This window comes from Drosophila ananassae, chromosome 3R (genome assembly GCF_017639315.1).
Source record: "Drosophila ananassae strain 14024-0371.13 chromosome 3R, ASM1763931v2, whole genome shotgun sequence".
Taxonomy (NCBI): Eukaryota; Metazoa; Arthropoda; class Insecta; order Diptera; family Drosophilidae; genus Drosophila; species Drosophila ananassae.
This window is the reverse complement of record NC_057930.1, coordinates 25,375,963-25,399,374: the sequence shown is the minus strand read 5'-3', so window position 1 is coordinate 25,399,374 and position 23,412 is coordinate 25,375,963. Positions and strand designations below refer to the sequence as shown.

At 46.9% G+C, this 23,412-nt stretch overlaps 4 protein-coding genes and 2 long non-coding RNA genes across 8 annotated transcripts in view; 4 read left to right on the top strand and 2 right to left on the bottom strand.

Moving 5' to 3' along the window:
• The window catches only part of LOC6497620 (dynein axonemal heavy chain 7), a 31,539-nt gene extending 23,927 nt beyond the window's left edge, over positions 1-7,612 (bottom strand). Inside the window, exons 1-9 of the mRNA XM_001961658.3 lie at positions 7,015-7,612; positions 6,461-6,685; positions 4,608-4,770; positions 2,727-4,540; positions 2,546-2,668; positions 2,195-2,348; positions 1,115-1,861; positions 502-1,050; positions 2-448 (exon numbers count right to left, since the gene is read on the bottom strand). Of these exons, the coding sequence (XP_001961694.2) occupies positions 2-448; positions 502-1,050; positions 1,115-1,861; positions 2,195-2,348; positions 2,546-2,668; positions 2,727-4,540; positions 4,608-4,770; positions 6,461-6,685; positions 7,015-7,535 (4,743 nt within the window). The 5' untranslated portion in view covers positions 7,536-7,612. The remainder of the gene's footprint in view (position 1; positions 449-501; positions 1,051-1,114; positions 1,862-2,194; positions 2,349-2,545; positions 2,669-2,726; positions 4,541-4,607; positions 4,771-6,460; positions 6,686-7,014) is intronic.
• Positions 7,613-7,705: 93 nt separating this feature from the next.
• LOC6497909 (elongation factor Ts, mitochondrial) lies at positions 7,706-9,363 on the top strand. The gene is made up of 3 exons (XM_001961660.4): positions 7,706-8,326; positions 8,385-8,633; positions 8,693-9,363. The coding sequence occupies exons 1-3, from the start codon at positions 8,150-8,152 to the stop codon at positions 9,221-9,223; spliced, it is 957 nt and encodes a 318-aa protein (XP_001961696.1). The 5' UTR covers positions 7,706-8,149; the 3' UTR covers positions 9,224-9,363.
• A 481-nt stretch (positions 9,364-9,844) lies between these two features.
• On the bottom strand, positions 9,845-12,021 carry LOC26513955. The gene is made up of 3 exons (XR_001408577.3): positions 11,273-12,021; positions 11,149-11,208; positions 9,845-10,048 (listed from the first exon to the last, which is right to left on the bottom strand). It is a non-coding gene; the product is annotated as an uncharacterized LOC26513955 (long non-coding RNA).
• On the top strand, positions 10,183-11,157 carry LOC6497910. Its single transcript, XM_001961661.4, has 2 exons — positions 10,183-10,620; positions 10,680-11,157. The coding sequence occupies exons 1-2, from the start codon at positions 10,212-10,214 to the stop codon at positions 10,922-10,924; spliced, it is 654 nt and encodes a 217-aa protein (XP_001961697.1). The 5' UTR covers positions 10,183-10,211; the 3' UTR covers positions 10,925-11,157.
• Positions 12,022-12,024: 3 nt separating the features above from the next.
• LOC6497911 (villin-like protein quail) lies at positions 12,025-23,134 on the top strand. Of its 2 annotated transcripts, none has more exons than XM_001961662.4 (7): positions 12,025-12,314; positions 20,035-20,244; positions 20,302-20,504; positions 20,560-21,472; positions 21,531-22,538; positions 22,593-22,790; positions 22,854-23,134. In XM_001961662.4, exons 1-7 carry the CDS (start codon positions 12,288-12,290, stop codon positions 22,965-22,967), a joined length of 2,673 nt encoding a protein of 890 aa, XP_001961698.1. In that variant the 5' UTR covers positions 12,025-12,287; the 3' UTR covers positions 22,968-23,134. The 2 variants fall into 2 exon arrangements, with proteins under 2 accessions (XP_001961698.1, XP_014761883.1); XM_014906397.3 differs by lacking the exon at positions 12,025-12,314 and adding an exon at positions 17,801-18,354.
• LOC116654974 lies at positions 12,313-13,367 on the top strand. 2 transcript variants are annotated; one of them, XR_004310137.1, is made up of 3 exons: positions 12,313-12,392; positions 12,451-12,556; positions 12,616-13,367. It is a non-coding gene; the product is annotated as an uncharacterized LOC116654974 (long non-coding RNA). The 2 variants fall into 2 exon arrangements; XR_004310136.1 differs by having other exon boundaries at positions 12,321-12,556.
• Positions 23,135-23,412: the final 278 nt, after the last annotated feature.

Sequence of the window (23,412 nt, the reverse complement as noted above, 5' to 3'; positions counted from 1 at the left end):
CCTGTTGAACTTTCTCCAAAACAAAAGGAGTACACTGTTTGTTCTGTTTTTCGCAGGCTTGCTGGGTGCATCGATTGAAAAGGACATAATCTGCTTCGGGCAGAACAGTGCCCGGGAACAAATCGGAGGTTATGCCCTGGAAGAGGGGAATATCCTGGTTCAAGAACTTTGGTAAATTGACGTCCTTGATGGAACGCAGGACTAAAATGTCCTCGTTCTCGTCTCGGTATCGAAGCTTTAGGGCACCGGCTGCTTTCAGCACGGATTTCACGGCTCGCATGCCATAATCGTAGTGGCACTGGGTACTCAGCTGCTCCGAACAAAGTCGATAAGTGGCCACAATCTTGACGGACAAAGGCTTGGCGGTGAGGAAACCGTAAGAGTACAATTCGATCTCAGAGATCAGAGCATAGTCCGGCACCATCATAGCCACGGAACGGAACAGCGCCTATGAATAGAATGATAAGTTTACTGCCGTAATCTGCAAAAGACTTCACTTACCTTCAAGTTGTCTGGCAACTCTGATCTTCCAGCGTAACCCGGATTCATGGTGATAAACACGGCACAAGTAGGATCCAACGTCAATGTGGTGCCCTCAAAGACCAGCGTAGGACTTCCAGAGTTGATACCCCTCTGAATGGTCAGAATCTGCTGAGCCACCACGGACAACACCTCCAGATCTATGCGGTTGAACTCGTCGAAGCAGGACCAGGCTCCACAAGAAGCCAGTCCCTTGAAGAACTTGCCCAAGGCCAGGTAATCCAAGCCATCGGAGCAGTTGAACACAACACACTGCTTGGCCACGGCCTTAGCTAAATCCTTGGTAGTCTCCGTCTTGCCTGTGCCGGCAGGACCTTCAGGAGCACCGCCCAGATGCAGATTCAGCGCTGCAAACAATGTGCGGTAGCAACGATCCGTCAGTGGAGTGACCACCAGACGAGGAGTGTTGCCAAGGTACTCATAGCCATAGGGCAGGGAACAGTTGATCATACGTGTGTCCAGATTGTTTTCCTCCCAGTAGTACCGTAGCTGGCAGAGCCACTGGAAGTCCTGTACATGATAGGAAATATTTGGATGAAATCAGAATTATTATTTATTCCGGAGACATCCGTACCTGCAAATCTTCCACTCCATTGGCCACAATCTCGGCCAGCACATCGCGGGCATGCACATCCAGCACCACGAGCGCGCCCAAAGTGATACGGTTCTGGGTGTTCAGGTCTCCGCGCACCAAGTCCACAATCTTGTTGATCTGCAGGATGCACTTTTGCAGATATTTGGCTAGGTTGCCTTTGGGATCTTCGGACTCGAAGCACTCGGTGATCTCCAGAGTCCAGTAGGTCAGCGAAATGGACTGGACACACTGTCCAGGCCAGGTGAGCACCCAAACATGTCGCACCATCCGCATATAGCTGTAGAAGGCCTCCGAGACCTTGTGATGCAAGCTCTTCTTCATGTCGATCTCCAGCTCCAGCAGCCACTTCTCCACCTGGCCACGGGCCTTTGATGTGGAAATCACGTCCACCAGGATAACCTCCTCGCGCTCCGAGGAACGCATGGCCGTGACGTCCAGTTCCTCCGTGAAGTTGAGGGTGGCGATGCCCTCGAAGCACTTCTTCAAGTGGGGTTGGACACGCATGGGGTCCTTCGTCTCGGACAGGATTTCCAGCAACTCGTCGTTCGAGAGGAAGAAGAAGCGAGGGAAGTAGAGACGCTTCTTCTCCAGATAGGCGTTGAGACCCTTCTGGATGACCTCCAGAAGACTGTAGGCCTTCTTCAGCTTGTCGTTCATCTTATCGATCTGGACCACGACCATGACTTTCGGATCGCTGGCCACCTGTTTCATCAACTCTTTCCATATCTGAAATATAAGTATAAGGGATAAGCATTTGGAAACCAATCTAAAGGCTTGGGAGTCCAGGGAGCGTTCACTAAAGAGCTCCTTAAAATCCAAATAACAATCGTTAGGCTAGTTTCAAAATAAGCAATTATTAACCAAGTGCCTAACATCCTTATCGAGAAATAAAATAAATCCAAATCCCTATTGTTTGGAATTTCCCTCATAAAATCAATAAATTCTTAAATTGTATTTCTCTTTGTGCTCCCAACATCAGCCTTCCTAATCCCTTTTGAAATGCTATTGTTAGGACATCCTTAAAGTGGACTGACAAGGGGCGAAGACCCAACCACCCACCTTATCCACGGCACTGAAGCGCCGTCCCTCCTCGGGCATCTGCTGTTGAATGTCCGGGCTGCTGAAGATGGGCTCCAAGTACATCCAGGTGGCCTGGACGCGCAGCCACTCGTCCAGAATCTCCTGCAGCAGCATGAGCTTCGCCTCCCACTTGCTGTAAAAGGACAACAAAGGTTAGCCATGTGTGATTTGTCGTCTGCGAGTGACACTGACGGGCCAACAAAAAGGCCGGTCTAAAAGGAATCCCTAATGGCCATCGGGCTTGGAAATTACTCAATAAATTTTAAAGATTCTACCACGAGAATTATTTGAATAATTTCCAAATAAATTTAACTAGATTGTGGCGCTTACAGTATGTCCGCCTCGAAGGGTTTGATGTATGGAGAACTCTTCATGGTCTGGGTCTTGATAATTTGATCGTCCAGCAGGATTTGGATGTCATCCACGGCAGCCAGCTTGTAGGTTCCAGAATCCCTGCGGGAGACATTTCAATTACAGCAAAGTTTCTGACGGATACACGTGGATTACTCACCTGTAGGGCGAAACAGAGAACTCCACGCCTTCCCATTCGTTGACCATCTTGGCCATTGCCCGCTCCAAATTGTTCTCCTTGGTAGCACTTTCCGAAATGGCCTCGAACTTGGGCACGTACTCGTCCAGCTGGTACTCGATAATCTTCTCCAGCGTAAGCTCGGGCGACACCTTGATGGGGAACCCGATAATCTCCGACACGAGCTCCCAATGGCGAGCCTTCATGCCCGGATTGCCCAGGGTATTGATGATCGGCATGTGTTCGCGGAAGGCTTCGATTTGGTTCTTGACATCCTGGATGAGCTGCATGGTAATCGGGTGTTCGCCCATCTGCTTATCCAGCTTCTGAATGATACGGTAGAAGTTCGAGACATCCGTGTCGATCTCGTCGGGATCGAACGAGCCCACTTGGGAGTGCATCCACAGGTCCCACTTGTCCATGAAGTCCTGACCCGCGTCGAACAGCGTTTTGTAGGGTTTCAGCTGGTCGTGGGCCTTCTTGCGCACCGGGTACTGGGAGAGATCCCAGCCGTAGGAAGTCTCCTCCTCGTTGATCTGATCGATGGTCTCCATGGCCTGAACCAGGCGCTGATCCAAGATCCCAGCTCGCTTCTTGTATCGGCTAAGCTGCTTGAAGTCGCCCCAGGTGTCGTAGGTCTGGACCTGTTCGTAGTAGGTCTGCAGCTCCCGGCGGAACAACTCGATGCGCTTCTTCAGCAGCTCTTGGTACTCGATTATCTTCTCGGCTATGATGGCACGATGCTGCTCGAAGATCGAGGGCAGCTTCAGGTACCACTGGAAGGAGTTGCTGTTGTTCTTGATCTCCAGCGGAGAGTACAGGGTGTGGTCCATTAGCCAAAGGATTTCACTCATGTTCACCTTTAGTCTGGCTTCCATTTCCGGCACAAGATTCTCCTCGGCGTGAACCACATAAGCCTTCAGCTCCATCAGCTCAGCCGTATCCTTCGGCACGGTCAGTGCCTTCTTGGCAATGGCATCGTATTCCTTACCCAACCGCGAGATCCTGGCCTGCTGATCAGTGACCATTCGTGCCAGCAAATCCAATTGCAGCTGCCGGCAGAGAGTCTCCAAGTGAGTAATAAACTTGTCCCGATGAAACTCGTAGAATCCCATCCGGATAACAGCCCACACCTCTTTGGCAATGCGATCCTCCTTCTCGCGGTATTCGTACACCATTTCTGAGTACTGATCGAAGGTGGCCTCGCTCTCCATAAAGTTGGCCACCCGCTCCGCATCACTGCCGTTGATTAGGTCAATGAAGGGATCAAAGTCCTGAAGTCTCAGCTCCGGACCGATGCGTTGCTCCTCCAGCATGGCGCAAATTCTGTTCTTCGTCTCCTGGACAATGCTGTCCGGCACGTTGGGTGTAAGGAAGATCTTCTTGGACACCACCAAGTCCGTGTAGAGTTTGCTCTCGATACGCGGATGACACTGGATGCTCTGCAGGATGGAGTCGATCACCCGCAGGAGTTCGCTCTGAATCTTGGTAAAACTGGGATTGAATTGTATCGTGTCCTCGTCAGCCAAGATCACACTTATCTCGAACCCTGGATTGGAGTGTCCATAGTCGCAGATAAAGTCAGCGTAGGCCTTGAGACTCCGAATGCAAATGTCCTCCAGCTGTTGGGTCATCAGAGCGGCGACACAGTTGAAGAATCTCTTCACGAGGGTGAATCGCCGGATATCTGGCAACTGGCCGCGTTTGCTGGCCTTCAGCAGGGAGGAGTGGATCTCGCCGTACCAGCTTTCCTCCAGCAAGGTTTTGCCGGCATCAATGTTGGATCCACAAGCATACTAGCCAGAGTTAAATTAAAAATATAATGCAAAAGTTATTGAAAATTGAGTAACTGCGATTTCTTACCACAAAACCGAATAAGGCGAAGGGTGTCTCGTTCTTGCTCAGTTCCTTGCTATTGATGAAGGTGGTGTCCTTGTACTTGATGCTCCACAGCTCCAAGATGTTGGCCACACTTCGGTGTATGCAGAAGAGGGTTTTCATCAGGACATTGCGATTCTCATCATAGCTGCCAACATAAATTGGATAAAAAAAAAGAACGGAGAATGGGCGGCACAGTTAGTAGCGTCTTTTTATGCAAATTATCTCGAGAATAAGGGAAAACTTTTCACTCCAGCTATTCCGTCACAGCCCATTAAGCAGTGCAGGGAACCGCAGCCGCCCAACCACACATAGCACCGCACAAAACCACCCAACCACCGAAACCATTGAAGAGCCTGCCCTAATGATGCCAAATGCCTGAGGGCAATAAATTAGCAAACCGCACGCGGATGTGGGTATCGATAGGCCTTCGACCCACTTCGGAGGCCCATGGAGAAACAAAAGAAATCCTAAACCGCACAAGGTGTTGGGGATCGGGGATGAGAAGAAAACAAGATTTATTTGATGGTACAAAGTGGTTCAAATTTTTCACTTGTTTCTTAGACTTCTTATGAAACATAATCTTAAGGATTACTATATTATATCTATCTACTACATTGTATATTATATTATTTCTAGAAAAGCAAATAAATCCCCAAACACTTCAGCCTGCCTTTACTCTTTTGATAATTTGAAAATAAGACAGCTTGTCAGCACTGATAAGAGTGGGCGGTAGGTGGAGGGAAGGATGTCCTCGAAAGTGCCGCCCCCGCAGTGTCAGAAACAAGTTCAATTCGTTTTTAAGCATATCCTTTTTGGAATTTATGTCGTGCTGATTCCTTGAGCCGAAGCCGAAGCCGCTGGAGCAGTGAGCCCAAGACCACGACCACAACCAGGACTCTTCGACGCCCCCCGGACAGCTTACTGTTGCTCATCAAATGTCAAACCAATACACAGGAGGACTTAACTTTCTGGAGCATCCTGCATTCTCCCCCATCTCCCACCTCAATCCCCCCATCCAGCCTTTCCGCTTTTCCATTTCCGTGGCATTGTAGTTGAAAAAGTGCGGTTAAAAAGTTTTTGGCACGCCGCAAAGCGATTTCTCGCGTTCTCCCCATTGCAAGAAGCTTTTAATAATGTCGCACGACTTTCGTTATTCTCCATATTTTTAGTCCTCAGTCCTCTGGTCTTTGCCGGCAACTTTGTCAGCGGCTGTAAGTGAAGCTGTACGAGAAGATGTCTCAGGAGGAGCCTCAGAAGCCAAAGTTATTTTCATAAGATTTCGCGCCCTGCCGACTCAAAGGGCAGCCACCAATTCATTTCGTAAAAATCCGATTGGGTTTTTAATTCACAATGAAACCAGCAACCGGCAACCCAACTGGCATACACACGTGAGCCATGGAGTAGTCCTTCCCTACCTCCCACCAGACTGGGGGCGTCAGTGTGTGGGGGTGTTCGGGTGTTTGTGTGTGGGTGTAATTGCATGTCAATTGCACGCTTTTGGCATTTTGGCAAATGGGAATCCCCCTTCCCACGCTTCCCACGGAAAGCCGAGTCTCGCACATTCAATTATGGTAACTTTTTCGTTGCCTTTTACGTTTTGTTGGGAGCCGGTGAGAGGTGCGGGCGGTGGTGTAATTCATTTTAATTAAAAAATTTGAATTTTCCACATGCGGGGCTAATTTAAAATTTAACCCTTTTGCACTTTGCACTAGTGCAACAAAAAACCAGCGTATGTGTAGACTGTGAAGGACTTCAGTTAGAAGAAAGCATTCCCCTTGGAATGGAGGGAAAAAATAAAATAGACTGTTAGCTTCGTCAGGAGGATGCACACTCACCGATAACGCCAGAAATTTGTCATTTTCTGAATCTCCACTCGTTCTGCAGTTTCCACCTTGCCCACACCTCCCTCCTTGGTCAGCCGGTCCAGGACCGTGTGGCGGAGGACGAAGTCCACGACAGCCTTCTTCATGGCGAACACGTAGTCCGCCCGCACCTCCGCGATGTTCTCGTTCAGGGCGGTCTGCCATTTGAAGAGCAGCGGCGGAATCAACTCCGTAACTCTATAAATTTTAAAAAAAATAACAATATAAAGCCCATCAAATTACATTCTGTCGACAAAATAATTAAATTTAATGTCGGTAAAGTAAATGAAGTCCTGTATTAGTCGGATCAGGCGGGATTATAAACCTTTCAAAGAGACATTCGTGTGTAAATTTTGTTGAAAGCATTTAAACAAAAATAAACAGATATTTTAATCCCTAAAATTATAATTTAAATTACCATAGGTATCTATAGTAATTAATTCCTAAAGTAATGTAAAGTTAGGTCAGTCCTATTTAAAACTCTCTATAGAAAACATAGATAAACCCTGTGAAAAATGGAAACCCACCTCTTTAGGATTTTTTTGCTCAGCGGCGATACGTGGATGGTGTCTATTCCATGCTTAATGTAGTAGTAATAGCGCAGCACCTCCCGCTCGTCCTTGTCGGGAAAGCTCGTGCCAGCACCAGGGTCCTGGTCATCGTCCATGTGCAGGATGAGCTCGACCAGCTTGCGGCGGAAGTGCTCCCGCTCCAGGCGCATGGTCATGTAGTTGGCCTTGGGCGCGCTATCGCCCTTCTGTCCTTTCTTGCCGACCTTCCGTTTCTTGGGGCAGAGGATGCTGTCGGGCAGGTCGGACTGCATCTTGCCGTCCAGCAGGGAGCTGGCGCATTCGGGCATGTTCAGTTCATACCAGAGCCGGCGGGCCTTGTAGTCCGGATTGGCCTTCGACTGCAGGATACTGTGGAGGACGTCGGGTTTGGGTCGAGTGTACTGCATCTTCATCTTCTCGCATGGCCGGCGCGGGCCGCATATTGAAGTGAAGCTGGGGATACTGATCTCCCGATTGGGATTCTGTCGGCTCTGCATGGTGCGCCCTGGAAGTATTCAAAGCAAACATTTAAAAATAAAATCTTCCCGGCAAATACGGTTTGTGTATTTACTGATCCAAAAAATGTTTGATAAAAGGTTTAAGTCATGGCTAAGCCGATTAGGTGGCAACGCCTAGTTTTCTATCGATACCACCCCTCCCCACGCGACTGGCCGGCTTTTGTCCCATCACTAACTGTCTTTGGAATTGTGCAACCCGGAAAATTGTCAAAATTTAATTCGTCCAATAGCTACTAAATTCACTGCACGTCGACTCACCCAGTCGTCATCCAATAGAGTCTCAACCAAGGGTTTCGATTAATACGCGCCGCAACGCGTTCAATTGGCCCGAGTTGAACCGACCATCCGAAGGAGCTGAAAACAAATGCAAAAACACACGTTTCCCGAGTTTCCCCTTGTTTAGAATGAATTGATTTTTGTGGCACAACAACGACACCGGTCGACTCCAGTTGGAAAAACAAACACCAGACGTTGCCCGTGGCAGCAGGCAAAGAGCAACAAGTCTCACCACACACACAATCCCACACGGTTTTCATTTGTTCTGACTTGGTTATATATTTTTTTTGGAAATTCGGACCACATCTCGGTTGAAAATGCTTGTGCAGAGGCTATGCATGCGTGCAGTTCACACAACCCGGCAGCTGTGCGCCGGGGCCAGTGCCGGAACGGGTCTGGAAAAGAGTGCTCTGGCTGCTCTGCGAAAGAAGACAGGATACACTTTTGCCAACTGCAAGAAGGCCCTGGAGATGCACAACAACGATGTCAGTCTGGTGGGTAGAAGGTCACATTTCAATGGCAAACTCTCTTATGTAATCAATCACCTTTCAGGCAGAGAAATGGCTGAACGATCAGGCGCAGTCGATGGGCTGGACAAAGGCCACCAAAGTGGCGGACCGGGCAACCGCCCAAGGTCTCGTCGGTGTTCTGATCCGAGGAAACCGCGGAGCCATGGTGGAGCTTAACTGCGAGACTGACTTCGTGGCCAGGAACGACACCTTCAAGCGGTTTGTGGATCACGTCGCTAGGATTTGCCTGCACTACACCGACATGACAGACTTCGATGGCGATCTGTGGAAGGTATGCCACATTAGGGAGTACAATTTGCAAAAAATAATTCATTTCCAATACCCTTTTAGCTTGGGTTCGACGGAGACGCCTTGAAGAACCTTCGCACGGACGAAGGGCGCACCCTGGGCGACCATCTGGCCCTGTTGATCGGGGCTATGGGCGAGAACGCCTCTATCCGGCGAGCGTTGTGCTTCAAGGTCAACAACGATCTGCGATTGGCCGGCTACGCCCATCCCGCACCCACCAATGTTGGCTCTACCGAAGGTATCACCCAGGTGGGCAAGTACGGAGCCGTCGTAGCCTACCGGTCTACACACAAGCTACTTGACTTCGAATTCCACAAGAGCATCTGCCAGCAGATCGTCGGCATGAAGCCGAAGAAGGTGGGCGAATACGATAAGGACCAGCCGAACGAGAACAAGGACGAAGAAACATGCCTTATTCATCAGGAGTACCTCCTGGACGCCGATAAGACGGTGGGTGAGGCTCTGCAGGAGCACAACTGCGAGATCGTCGACTTCCATCGCTTCGAGTGCGGCCAGCAGTTGTCCGGAGGACTCAACCTGGAGGAGTACATCCGGTCGCAGAGCAGCAACTAACTGGAATCTAGTCCCTAGCCAACTGAATTGTTATAAGCACCAGCCGAAGATTGTTAACCCCCAGTTTCTGAGCACAGTTCTGGTCTAAATTTGCATGTGAAACAGTTTACCAGTACAAGTACACCAACCTGATGATCAGAGTCGCCCCGTGTTGGTGTTTTTTCTGAATACTCCATGAGTCATGGCAAAAAATTGGGGTGACCAGCCGGGGAAATGTGCGCCTGCGCAGAACGGGAAGCACGCTTGACTGGCTTCCGTCGGGCGGTTCGGTGTGGAGGGGACAGGGGCCAGAAGAATGAACTGTCTATGAGCGGGTTTTGTTCTACAGCCGGTAATTACCAGCACGTTATGCGATAGCCCAAAAGAAGGAAAGGTTGATGTGGGGGCCAAAGACAATAAAGAGGTAGCAAAGTATCAGGTGAAGGTAAACAGTGCAAGTTGCTCCCCTTTCTTCACATTCGCCAGGTTCATTGAGCTCCCCGAGTCACGTGCACCGGCTTCTAATTGGTTTTTGTCTTACAGGAAAGTCAAGTTAAGGGGGTTGCTTTATGCTACTTTTTTCAAAATCGTGTTTTATAGAAGGAGTTAAGAGGTTTTTACAAATGAAGCTAAAGAATAATGTTATTGTTTGAATGATTTACTTTCTAAAAATGATTTAAGAATGTTATTCTATATCTATATTACAAAATAGAAATACTGAGCTACTTAATTAGTAAGAAGTATTAACTGCCAAGCGCCTTGTTTTTAAAACCTGCATATTCCTCCAAAGGTCCTCTAGCATAAAGTTGGTGTGCAAAGTTATCCTTTATTTGTACTCCATGTTATCTGAAAAATAATTTAAACAAAACATGTCAATAAAATAAAGTCTATCTTTAAATTATTTTAATAATTTGACATAATGAAAGTACTAGGAGTAGTAGGCCTTTTTAATTTTGTCTTCCAATGAAAAGTAAATTACTGCTCAGTCAAGAAAGATTTATTTGGAAGTATGGACTACGTGGACATTGAATCCTTTCGTTCAAAATACAGCGATATAACCGTCACTGCTGTGCCCACTCGCTCCAAACGTCTGGAAGAAGCACCCGTTGAACCGGAAACCAAGGCGTCGGTGACGAAGCAACAGGAGCCCCGGGTGGAGATCACTAGGGTGCCGGGAGCGCCAGGTAGTAGCTCCTCTGGCACACCCACTTCCACTGCCATGATGCAGCGCAGCAAGCAGCAGCAGAACGCAGCTGCCCTGGCTTATGCCAACGAGTACAAGGAGGTGATGGCCAAGCTGGAGTACACCAGGTACATGCAGGCCAAGATCCAGCTGATGGCAATGGCTAGTGGGGTGGGAAGCGGGGCCGGAGCAGGAATGGACGGTTCTCTGTACGGAATGATGCCAACGGCGATAAGTAAGACAGCCTCCTTAGTTTGGGTTTTAGATAGCTTCTCTACCTTCCTTCCCCTGCAGCTGTAGACGCCAATGCCAATATAGAGGACAAGTACTCCGATTTGCTGCGCCTGCTGGCCGAGATGCAACCCAATCTGGCGCCCACTATGATGGGCCTGCGAGCGCCAAAGGAACGCCTGCAGAGAGACATTGCCCATGCCAGGGTTATAGTGCGCGAGTGCCTCTTGATCCTGGAGCGGGATCAGCAGCAGGAGCTGGCAGAGGAGCCCCAGTCCCTCTCAGTGGATGCCCCCACTAGCGAATGACACAACTAACGTCAGACAATAAAAAATAAAACAAGAACCGAGTTCTGGGAACCCTCTTGTTTTGGTAGTACTGCGTCGGAAGGTGGTTGGATGGAATAGAATGGATCCGGCATTTTGACACCAGCGAGCAGCAGAGCGCGAAACTTGTCCATCATGGAGGAGAGTAGAAGTAGTCGACTGATTAGTACCCATTGAGTATTTAAGCTTTAGGGTGAGACACATACCATCCACAACTTGTCACATATCATCCACAAGCTTCTAGATCATCAATCCAATCCACAAACCTAAGTAAAAGGTAAAATATTTAATAAATCTCTACAAGAAATGCAATTATTGCAAAGTACGTACAACATTAGTTGGGTAAAAGTTCACTGTTGCCATTTCATCTTTAATTTCACATGATGTTGCACGCATTTTTGCCCAACAGTTGCTGGCTTACCATCCACAAGCCATCGCGTATTTTGTCCATGCCACATTTCTGGGTAATGCCTCTTGCAATTACACAAGCTTTTCTTAATTAACCACTGCGCAGACACCTTGCAATATGGTTAGCGGGCTCCGAACAATCGTTTTCACTGTCCGAATGGCCGAATATACCCCAAACCCGGCCATGGTCAGAGGGCGACTTGAAAGGGTCACATTCACTGACGCCAGCAGTGGAGGGAACATAATACATACTACGAATATATGTATGTTTGTACATATGTACTACCGATCGACTGGGCCTGAAGCCGCTTCAATTGAAGTTTTTCACGTTGGAGGCTTCCAGTCGTAAGCCGACTTTTCACGGGTTAAGTTAACACGCCAGAGCCAGATCAGTGCCTGCCTCGAACGCATAAAACAGTCTAGTAGTGGTTATCCCGAGTTTGTTTGTTGTCTGGTTTGAAGTTTCTTGAGCGGGAATTCGGTGTGGCCTTTAATGCTTCCGCTTTTGCGTTATTTTGGGTTAATTTGTTTGGAAAGCGTGCTGTTTCTTCTCTCCAACTTCCGCTGCAGTACTCTTGAAATTTTCGCAAAAAAGCTAGAGGCTTTTTAAACAAAAGCGATCCACATGAAAATGGCGCGTTAAAAAAAACACCAAACGCGTTATCACTTTTCGGCCACTCCTTTTCGAGCCTCTCGTCCGCCATAACGGTAATTGCGCGAAGAAACTGGCCACAGCGAATTGGCAAAATACCGCCAAATAAAGCTCGAGTGTCAGCAGAGGTGACAAGCGGCAGAAAGACAACAAATGCGCCGCTGAGTGCGAGGAGTTAATTTAATTGTTCAATTTGGAGAAGCGTCACGGCGCCAGTTGCAACTTGCAACTTGAAGAAAAAGCTCAGATTTGCATTGCAATTGCCGCCACAAATCGGACCTCAAAATGCCTCCATTTAACTTCCTCAAGCAGGTGAGTGCAAGCTGGAGGCGATTAGGAGGTGTTTCTACATCTTTTATGGCGCTAAGTAATTAATTAAGTGTTTATGCGGTGAGTGGACAGGGAGATTTGTTGGTTGCACCTCGATTAATTCGATAATTTATGCAAGTAATCGATTGGCTAAGAAGTCTCTGGCATAAGTCTATTAATTATGTCTCTGATTTGCAAGTGGAGCTAGTCTCAGGTAGTTTGGCAATAGCTTCACTTCCAGCAATGTGAGTATGAGTGTTTCAAAACAATCTATTTTTTAATAATTGATTCTTTGCATCGATAGAGACTTCTGTTCCAAAAAAAACCCCCATGAATCAGAGCTCGTCAAGATAGCAAGATCGTCAAGAGTTTCCCGTTCGCCCACAATCCCAGATAATGGGGACTCCAGTTCCATATTTGTGAAAGACAATCGGCAGACAGGGAACGTGTCTAATTGGCAGATTCAAAAACACACAACAAAGAAAATAACATAATACGGGGAAATGGTAAACCAATTTGAAGTGGTTGGCTCCGAACCAAAACTAATGAAATGCATAACGCAAATGGATTTATCAGAGTCGGTTGGGGCCGGCCCAGCTGGAGATCCAAAGAAGGGCGCCGACCAACCGAATAGGATTCTTCTAATTAAGCGCCCGCTTCTGCAGATGCCCAAAGATAGCTTCCGGTGATTAAATGTCAGAAACAAGACCAAGCCACCGGGGCCAGCAGAGAACTACGCATAAACACGAAGCCCCAGGGAAGGGAAAACAAAGCCAAACAAACCATAGAGGTGGGAACAATTTCTACGCAACTCACGGCCCGGCCCATCTCAGCTTTCTTTATGCTTTTATGGCTTTTCCCCCACTAATTTAGTTGGATCTTGGACCAGGCCGAATGCAAATGGGGCAATGGACAGTGTTTCAGAGGCTGTACATTCGAAAAAATAATAGAAGTTGGCTTAAAGTTAAAGGGTTTTGAAAATATTTGAATACTAATACTATATTATAGTAATTTAAGAAGAGAATTTTGTATAATTAATAGATATTTAGTAACTTGTTTCAGAGTGTTTAAGTATTTAGTGTTTTAGAGGAGAATCTTTTATAAATAACAGAATTAAATATTTTATGTTTTAGAGTCTGTAGTTTCGAAAAAAGAATATTCGAAATTCGAAAATGATTAGATTTAAAGCTAAAGAGTTTTGATTTGAAATATTTGAATACCAATACTTTATAATAGTCATTTCATTGCAGAACCTTGTATAATTAACAGATACTTAGTAGCTCCTCTCGTTTTATAGATTATGACCATATTGTTACCTCTATTTTGTTGCTGTGTAACTGAGAATTTGATTATAGTAGACGGTTTTTTAAGGGCCTGCCTAATGAATTTCCAGCCAGCATTTGGCTTAATTGTGCGGCTTTTCCTAGTCGAGTGATAATTAAGACGAATGACCCCCGCCTGGTGGCTAGTTAGAAAGTTATTGCACCACATCTGCGCGGATAGCCCGACTTTTCAGCTTCAAGATTATCTCAGCTCGGACGAACTGAACCCGAACCGAAAGGCGGCCGAGGCTGAGGCTGAGCTGACTTATATTTACATTTTTCAGTTTTTGTTTTTAGTATTTAACGCCGGGTTAATTGTATGTTAAATAACAGTTAAACCACCGTTAGACGGCGTTTGTTTATGGCTCCCAAATGCTCAGATTCAGATACAGCTTCAGTTTCAGATACAGCTTCAGCTTTAGCTTCCATCGCAATTGTTGTCCAACGACTCCACTTTTCCCCCTCTCCAAATTCAATGAAGAAATTATTTTGAACTTTTCGGTTTAACTTCACCCACACTCCGACTTATAAGCCCGTGGCGTGGGAAGCAGACAATGCCGAATGATTATTTTCCAGCGAGGAGTTTGAATCTGAAAATGTAAGAAACGAAAAACCGCATCCCAAAAACTGGAAAACAACATCTGCGGTAGCGAGTTTGTGAAATGTGCAGCAAATCAATTGTTGCAGAAGAAAATCCAATCGCATTTCCAATCCAAGATTGAACGCCTTTCAAAACCATTATGATTTGTGGTCGCCGGTTTCGTTCCCGCCTATCGAATCTAATTAGCCATTTATTAATACCAAATCAAAAGCTCTGCCACTCCAAACACCTGTTATTATAATTGATATTCCGGCTTTTACATTCAGCGTATCCATAGAGTTTGGCTTTGACCCCAAAAAACACAAAAAAGTCTTTAGAAATGTAGCAATTGGGAAATATTGCATTTTAGAGAGCGCAGCTGAGATGGTCTTGGGCTCCACATTGATATCTATATCTTTTTTATTTTACATCCGATTCTTGAGCGGAATACCTTGAAATGAATACCTTCTCTATGAATCTGCAGCAAAACCCTGAAACAATAATTTTTTTTAGATTTTTTGTTAAATTTTCTGAAGGACACCCCTTTGAAATTGGGGAGTTGTACGGGAAGGACCCATATGTCCCACAGTGAAGTCTATATCTTGCCCAATTTTCATCCGATTCCTGAGCGAAATACCTTAAACGATTTGTGGATCGATTCCCCATCATTTTGCATCAAAATCTGAGAACAAAATATTTTTTCATTTTTTTGTTCCATTTTCTGGGCCATCCCCTTCAAAATGTAGAAAGTGTGTGGGAAGGCCAATATGGCCCCCAGCGACAGCTGTATCTTGGCCAATTTCCATCCGATCCTTGAGCGGAATACCTTAAACGATTTGTGGATCGATTCTCCATCATTTTGCATCAAAATCTGAGAACAACATATTTTTTCAATTTTTTGTTCAATTTTCTGGGCCCCTTCAAAACGTGGAAAGTGCATTGGGAGGCCCATATAGTCCCCAGTGATGGCTGTATCTTGGCCAATTTCCATCCGATCCTTGAGCGGAATACCTTGGATCGATTCTTTATCATTCTGCATCAAAATCTAAGAACATAATTTTTTTTAGATTTTTTGTTACATTTTCTGTGGGATGCCCATCGAAAATCGAAGAAATTGCATGAAGCCTCTATAGGTCCCACAGTGAAGGCCATATCTTTCCCAATTTTCATCCGATTCTTAAGCGGAATACCTTAAAAGATTTCTTAATCGATTCCTTATCGATCTGCATTAAAACCCTGAAACGAAAATATTTTTAGATTTTTCATGCATTTTTCCGATGGGGGGAATGTATGGGTAGGACCCATAGGCACTACAGCTTAGTTTATATCTTTAACAATATTTGTCCGATTTTTAAGCCTAATACCTTAAAAGTTTAGTGGATGGATTCATTAACTATCTGAAAATCTTCTAAACAGAATCTCCTTAACTGATTTTAGCACTCAGGTCCAAATTATAGTACCCTTTGGGAGAGTATAATTGAAAGTCAATAAAGCTCATTCCCATGACGAAGAGCAGTGCCAGTACCAGTGCCAGAAGCGTCTGGAGCCACCTGATGGTGCGGTGTGGTCGGGATCTGGATCTGGATCGGTTGGCAATTAATGTGGGCTGCTTCCAGGCCGAAGAACAGCTTGGAAGAATCTCCAGCCAGTTGGCCATACTTTGGCCATCTTCAGAAAAGTGGCTAATGAAAAGTCTGGAAAAGAGCCAAGAGCCAAGAGTCAAGAGCCGGGAAAACAAATCGACGATCGCCGACCGGTAGAGGGGCGGCATCAAGAGATCGGAGAATCGAGAAAATAAAAAAAGGCGTCCACAGCGGTACATTGCTGGTCTGAAACGGTTTCCCGTTTTCATTTGCGGAAAATGCCACAAGTCGATGTTGCATTGTCTGATGTTGTGCCTGTTGCAATGTCTGATGTTTGCATTTCGGTTTTGAGACTTTTTACGTAAATGTCGCGTGCGGCGGAGGCCACAAAACGGTCTTAATGTGTTTGGGGTTTTTCTGATATTTTTCGCCCCACAACACAAAAGGCAAACAATCAAATGGTTTGGGGGCTTTTGGTAAAAGGAAAAGTCAATTGCCTGGTTGGATGGTCGTTTGTCTTGCGGGTCGACGTGTGTAATTATCATAAATCGTAAATTGCATTTTTCATCATGCTAAAAGTCGCACATTTTGAGTTGGAAAATGCTTTGCATTTCGCATCTACCACTATGGATGGAGTCCAACTCCCCAAGTCCACGTCCACAATAACATTAGCATTTGCTTTCATTTTTGTTTCTCGCTTTTTCCCCCAGTTCACGCCTCAACCTCAACGGTTGATTGAACTTGTCAGAGTTTTGAGTTGCCCAGAGATTCGACTTGAGTTGGGGGAAACATGGAAACATGGAAACATGAAACATGGCCAACAAAGAGTCTTTCGAAAGGCGCTCACTGCGCACATTGTCTTGCCAAGATGTGGATACTCTGGGATACTTTGATGCGCAAATATGAAGATACTCTACGGACTACCTACGGAAATTCATAGATAAGTAGACAGTCTGGGCTCTGGGCTACACACCCATTAGTGTCTTTCACGCTTTGGAAGACTCATTACCGAGTAATATACAAAACAATTTCGACTTAATTGAGATCTGAATTGTTGAGCAAATCGCTGCCAAAATTGCTACCCGGAATGATTCAACCACTTTCCTCACTTACTCAACCCCACCACCTGGGGGTGTCTTCAGCTCCAGCCTTCGGGCCACCTCCCAAGATCCCATCGCCCCGCGTCAGCCGCTAATGATCATGGCAAATGGTGGCCGTCTGTCTCCTCGGCTGGTCGCCAAACATAAATCATAAAAGTGACGACTTCCAGTCACTCGAGCGAGTCAGTTCAATTGACAGAGGCCGAAGGAAACCCGAGAGATGCAAATCGATGGAGTACACTAAGCCGATACCTTCCTCCTCGGCTCTGTTTGTGCTTGATTGGCTCTGGAGAATGTCAGTAAGTGCAGCAAAGTGTGGAATGGAGCGGGAAAAGACACCTGAGCTAGGCCACGAACTCAATACCCTTTCATAAGTTTAGATTCCTGATGCAATTACTTTTAAACCTTACTAGATCTCTCTGGTGTACTACTCCTACTCCTTTTTTCTCCTGATAGATTGTATGAAAATGACCTATAACCTAGGGTATTCCAACTATTTCCTTGTAGATACTTCACCTACCTTAACTTAAGTTCTTCAATAAGCTCTTGTCTGCTAAGACCCCATACTAAAAGTATTTAAATACCTGCAGTTAATGGAAAGAATTAGCAAACACCCCAGAGGAATTTGCCCAGACCCTAGTGACAGCACTTCCTCTTGGTGCTCGACCCGCAGCCGGGTTCCGTTGGCTAAGACCCAGAGACGGCCAAGAAACCGCAACAAAACGCGCTGCGCTTTCTGCTTTTCTCACCAAGAGTCTCTCTCTCTTGGTCCGAACACCGAACCGACATTATAACTGATAATTTTCATTCACTTCTGAGTCACAGTCGGCGCTTCCCGACTCCCAGCAGCTGCTCCGGCAGAGTTGGCTCAGACCGTTGCTGGCCCGGCCATAAACTTGGAGCGCCGCGTTCCAAAGCGACCAGTCTCCAGTTGGCTTTCTGCTGGCAAAGACGCGTCTTGGGAAAACAGAAGAGCGCGAGTCGGGAAACCCGAAACGAATCCGATCGTTTCAAATCGAATTAAATCCAATCCAGATAGCTAGCATTTGGCTTTGCTTTCATTTCGTCGATATTTCGGATAAGTTTTTGGGTGATCCTAGGCCCATCCTAAATTTGCGAATTATCCATGATTATTTGTGTGTGCCTGTGAAACTTCCATAGATCCATCCGCTTTCAATCGATCTACTACCAGATGCGTGTGTGCGCGTGAGTGTGTGTGGCGACATTCGCTTTTCAAAAGCGCTGGAAAAACTCGCAAGGATTTCACTTTGAGCCGCTTTTTTTTGCCGGCTTGGCAGCTACCAATTGGCTACCAATAGCTATCAGTTTTGAAAAACCAAAAACTAGTTCAAGGCTGCCCCGCAGCTCGAGTGTATCTCTCAGATACAGATACAACTGAGAGTTTGAGCTTCTTCCTATCGCCCCGTCATGGAGCTATCGCTGTCACCAAAAGAAACGGTAATTACAGGCTTTTCATTATGCATACCCCCAGTATCCAGTATCCATTAGCTCTCCTATATCTATCTGTATCTCCACCCGATCTTCCATCCAGACAAGTTTATTTTAGCCTGTTTCAGCCACTAATAACGAGCTGACAACTATTTGTTTGGCAATTGCAATAATTTGTGGTTTCTGATTAGGACATAAGTGCTCTTTCCTCCAAAACAGTTGGCCAAACACTTAAGATTTCTATTTTTATGCGAGACTTTTAATTCGGTAATCAAGAAAATAATCATAACCGTTTACCGCAATCATTAAAACCTACACAATTTTAATATTTGGGCTCCATCCATCAAACTAATGGCTTGGCCCAAAGAAAGTAAGAATGTACACAATGGGGGCTATGGCTGTAGATCTATAGTATGTCTATAGATCTATTTCTGTGGACACTCTGCTTAGAACATTTCAGAGATCGGCTTTCGCTTAGATTGATGTCGCTAATTGCCGGCTGAGAAAGTCTCTTCGGGGCAGTCAACTTCAAAAACAAAGACCACAAAAAACAGTCATAATTCTCTATGTTTATCGTTGCGGTTAGCAGAGGAAATTTCTGTGCCAGTTTTTTCTTCGTTTCTGGCCACTTGGCGACCGTGACAAATGTAGTTTGGCTGTCAACAGCCAAGATCAATCAATCAACCAAGCCAGAGAGCTGGAAAACCAGGTTCAACCCAACTCTGTCTCTGGCTAAAGTAATCCCAGTTATTTCACCATTTGCAGGCGACAATTAAAATGTTTCCATTTCATATCTCGTAGCAGCACATTTTATGCATTGCTTATTTATGAGCACCACAGCCGGCAATTATGATTGTGATTTCCATTGAAATGTCGCTGGGGGAGCCCATGTGATGGGGATGCCGCCCTGCCACCCACCACCCTGACAGGCGAAGCATGAACTCGTTTTTGGTCACTGAGCACGGCAGCTGTAATCACAGGCCCCCAAATGAAATGGCTCCGAGTCAAAGCTTTAATTAGCCCAGAGCAGCCTAATGACCCCAGACCGTTAGCCTGGCCAAGATCGAGATGAAGAAGATGCCAGGAGTGGGTACTGGCACAGGTGTGTCTATCCACCCAACGGTCGGCAACCACTTTCCACCTAGCTGCGTTCCATAAATAAATAAAAACTTAATGTTCGACACCAGCGGCCAACATTAAAAACTGGCTGCAACCACGACTGCACCACCACCTTGCCACCATGCCACCTTGCCACAAATGTGGTTCACTCCCGCCTCGTTGGAGTTTCAGTTTTCACTATCACTTGCCTCCCAATCAGATGCAGAGCATTCTCCAGACGGGTTTTGGCCTGGTTTTCTACTTTTTGTTGATATAAAAAAATCAATTTTCATTTGTTTTCGTGGCGCCTGCTATTGTGCGAGATTTTTGCACAAAAGTGTCTCATGACAGCGACCGTTTGGAAAGGTGTTTAATGTCGTGGTAAACGCTGTCGGATCGGCCTGGAACTGACAGATAGCTTGCGGTGAAAATACGATCAAGTTAAAGAATGATAATTGAAAAAGCAATTACATTTAATAAAACCTGATTTGCTTCGATTGGAGCGGTTGCTCTTCGCTCCAATATAGATCTTTAATTACGAATACTATCCAAAACTGAATCTAATGAAGGTTTAATGTCTAATCCTTCTAGGAGGTCCGTCCCAACACCATCCCAGACCTAAAGGTGGATGCCACATTCCGCAAGGTGGCCAAGAATGCAATAACCTTTGCCATTTGGAAAATCGACGAGGATCGACTGGAGGCTGTGCCCCGCCCGCAGTTCGGAACCTTCTACGACTCCTGCGCCTACATCGTCTATGCCGCGAGCTTGTCAGGACACTACGCCACTCATGAGACTATCGTAGGTGGCTTAATCACCACTTAAATCCACCATCTTAATCTCAATCCCATCCTGCAGACTCGCGAGCAGAAACCCAATGTGGTTCTGGAGCGATATATCCACTACTGGCTGGGCCGGAATGTCAGCGAACAGAACCGCTCCAATGTGGTGCACAAAATCCAGGAGCTGGACTTGTATCTGGGCAATGTGGCGGCCATTTACCGGGAGACCCAGGGACACGAGAGTGCCAGGTTCCTCTCGTACTTCAAATCGGGCTACGAGTAAGTCGTATATTAAGATTAAATAATTTTTACTTCAAATATCTCTTCTTTTCAGCATTCTTTCGGGAGCTCTGACAAATTCCCCTCCAAGGCCACGACTCTTTCAGTTGCACTCCCGCAAGTGGCTTCGATCCATTGAGCTGGCCACCATCGAGTGGTCGCACTTTAACTCGGACTACATAATGGTTCTGCACACCGAAGGCCTGATTTTTGTATGGATCGGACGCTCCAGTTCGGGGATCGAACGACGGAGTGCCCTCGCCTGGGTGCAGAAGCATGCTCAGGGATCTCCCATCACCATTGTGGATGATGGCTACGAGCAAGCCATGTCGGCGGAGCACAAGGAGCTATGGAACTCCCTGCTGCCGCTCAATAAGAGGATGGTGTGCCAGGCCAGCCAGGTGGTCAGTGATTTCGCGGATTACAATATGAACAAGTTCAGGATCTACAAGTGCAATCAGCGGGGGCGGTTGCATCTGGACCAACTGGATGTAGGGATGCCGGCGAAGGACGATCTGAGCGATGCCCATGGGGTCTATCTCTTGGACAACTACGGTCAGAGCATTTGGCTCTGGGTGGGTGCCCAGGCTCCCCAGGCCGACGCCCTGTCGGCGATGGGAAACGGCAGGGCTTTCGTCAAGAAGAAAAAATATCCGGATAACACTTTGGTTGTCCGGGTTTTAGAGGGCCACGAACCGGTGGAGTTCAAGCGGCTGTTTGCCAACTGGCTCAGCGTCTGGCAGGAGAACTCCCGAGGCCATAAGCCAGTGTCCACCAAGTTCGGAAAGTTGGATGCCCATTCCCTGTGCGAGCGGCCAAAGATGGCGGCGGACACCCAGCTCGTGGATGATGGCAGAGGCGAGAGAGTGATCTACCGCATTCTGGGGGATCAGGTCCAGGAGCTGCCGGTCTCTAAGACGGTGGTCTTCACCACAAATGCCAGCTACGTGGTCAAGTACAGTGTGCAGGTAAGCAGGAACCTAATCTGAGAAAACAATACCTTACCTTATGATTCCTCATCCTTAGTGCGCCACCGTCATCCCCGCGGACCTAGCTTCAGTGGGAATCAAGACAGTCATCTATCAGTGGAACGGCTCTGAGGCCTCTGCGGAGTCGATTGCCCGAGCCGACAAGTTTGCCACCTCCAGTTTTGAGGCTCTCAAGGAGCCGGGCATGTTCGTCCAGCTCTATGAGTTTGACGAGCCTCCGCACTTTCTGCAGATCTTCGAGGGCAAGCTGATCATCATGCGCGGCCAGCGCAGCGAGATGTTCTACGGCGGAGACCTCAAGACGAACGCCATGCTGGAGACGTTTCTGCTGAAGGTCTACGGTGACGCCAGCTACAATTCCAAGGCGGTGGAGGAGACTCCGCTCTCGTCCATCAGCTCCAAAGATTGCTACGTGATCAAGACGAGTCATGTGTGGGTGTGGTGCGGTCAGAGCAGCACGGGTGACGCTCGAGAGATGGCCAAATCGGTGGGAGCTCTGCTCGGCGAGAGTTCGTTGGTCCTGGAGGGGAAAGAGAGCAAGGAGTTCTGGCAGTCGGTGGTCATGTATTTCAATCAAACGCTTGTGATCAATGGTAATGGAAACTCGTGCTCCAGCAGCACCACCAGCAGCAGCAGCGGAGCCGGCAGCATGTGCAACGGCAGCTCTAACGGTGGCAACGTGTCGCCCACCCTGAGCAACAATTGCTATCTAAACACCAGTGTGCCCAGCAAGCCGCGTCCTCCGGTCCAGCTCTTCTTGGTTTGGTGGCAACAGACGACGCTGCGCTACGAGGAGATACTCGGCTTCGAGCAGCAGGATCTCAGTGCGGACTGCACCTACATCCTGGACACTGGCACCCTCACCTATGTCTGGCTGGGATCCCAGGCTGTGAATCAGGAGCGCTATACAACCATTGCTCAGAACTATGTACAGAATGCCCCCTTTGGTCGCAGATCGGCCACGGCTCTGGCGGTGGTCCGACAGTTTCAGGAACCTAATGTCTTCAAGGGTTTCTTCGAGTCGTGGCAGAATGATTATGGAAAGGTAACTAATTATATTTGAATTTCCGGCAAGAGTATAATTTCGAAATCCTTTTAGAACTTCCTCTCATACGAGCAAATGCGGAAGGACCTGGGAAATTCAGTACCCAGCACCTGCAGTCTTGGGAATGGGGGCTCACCGCTGCTCCTGAATAACAGACAAACAGATTTCGATGCTCACAAGAAGTATCCACTGGCCGTTCTTATCCAGGAGATGGACATGCTGCCTCCGGAAATCAACCCGCTCAAGAGAGAGGTAAGTTTGGAAAGAGATTCCATTGCTTCAAGATCTATTCTACACATTTGTGATCCCTTCCAGGTTCATCTCACCCACGACGATTTTGTGTCTGTTTTTAAAATGTCGTTCTACGAGTTTGACGAGCTGCCCAAATGGAAGAAAACCGAGCTGAAAAAGCAGTTTAAATTGTTTTGAGCCCCGCAGATTTGCTTGAGTTTGCTTGTAGCGAGTGCGCACTGTATATAATTCTCACTTTGAATGAATACTATGAAGGAATAGTAGCTGTTGAATCAGTTTATGTTATATATACACACTTTTAGTAGATGTAATAAAGCGAAAACATGGAATTTTTACATAAAAAATATAACAAGGATATCCTTTTTTAATAGTTTTGGGCTCTAGGTTGTTTCGACCTCCTCCGAGTCTGGTTCATCGCCACTGCCTGAACCTGTTCGTTGAGAAAAACCAATAAAATTTTAAGGAGGAAGTTGGACAACTCACTAGGAAACAATAGGCCGAATATGAACTCGAAAATTCCACCGAGCAGGTCCCAAAACATTTTCGATCCGCTTAGCTCACCGTTTTGTAATCAAGTACATAGGCATTACTGCCGGAGATGGGTTTTGACCCAGACCCCTTT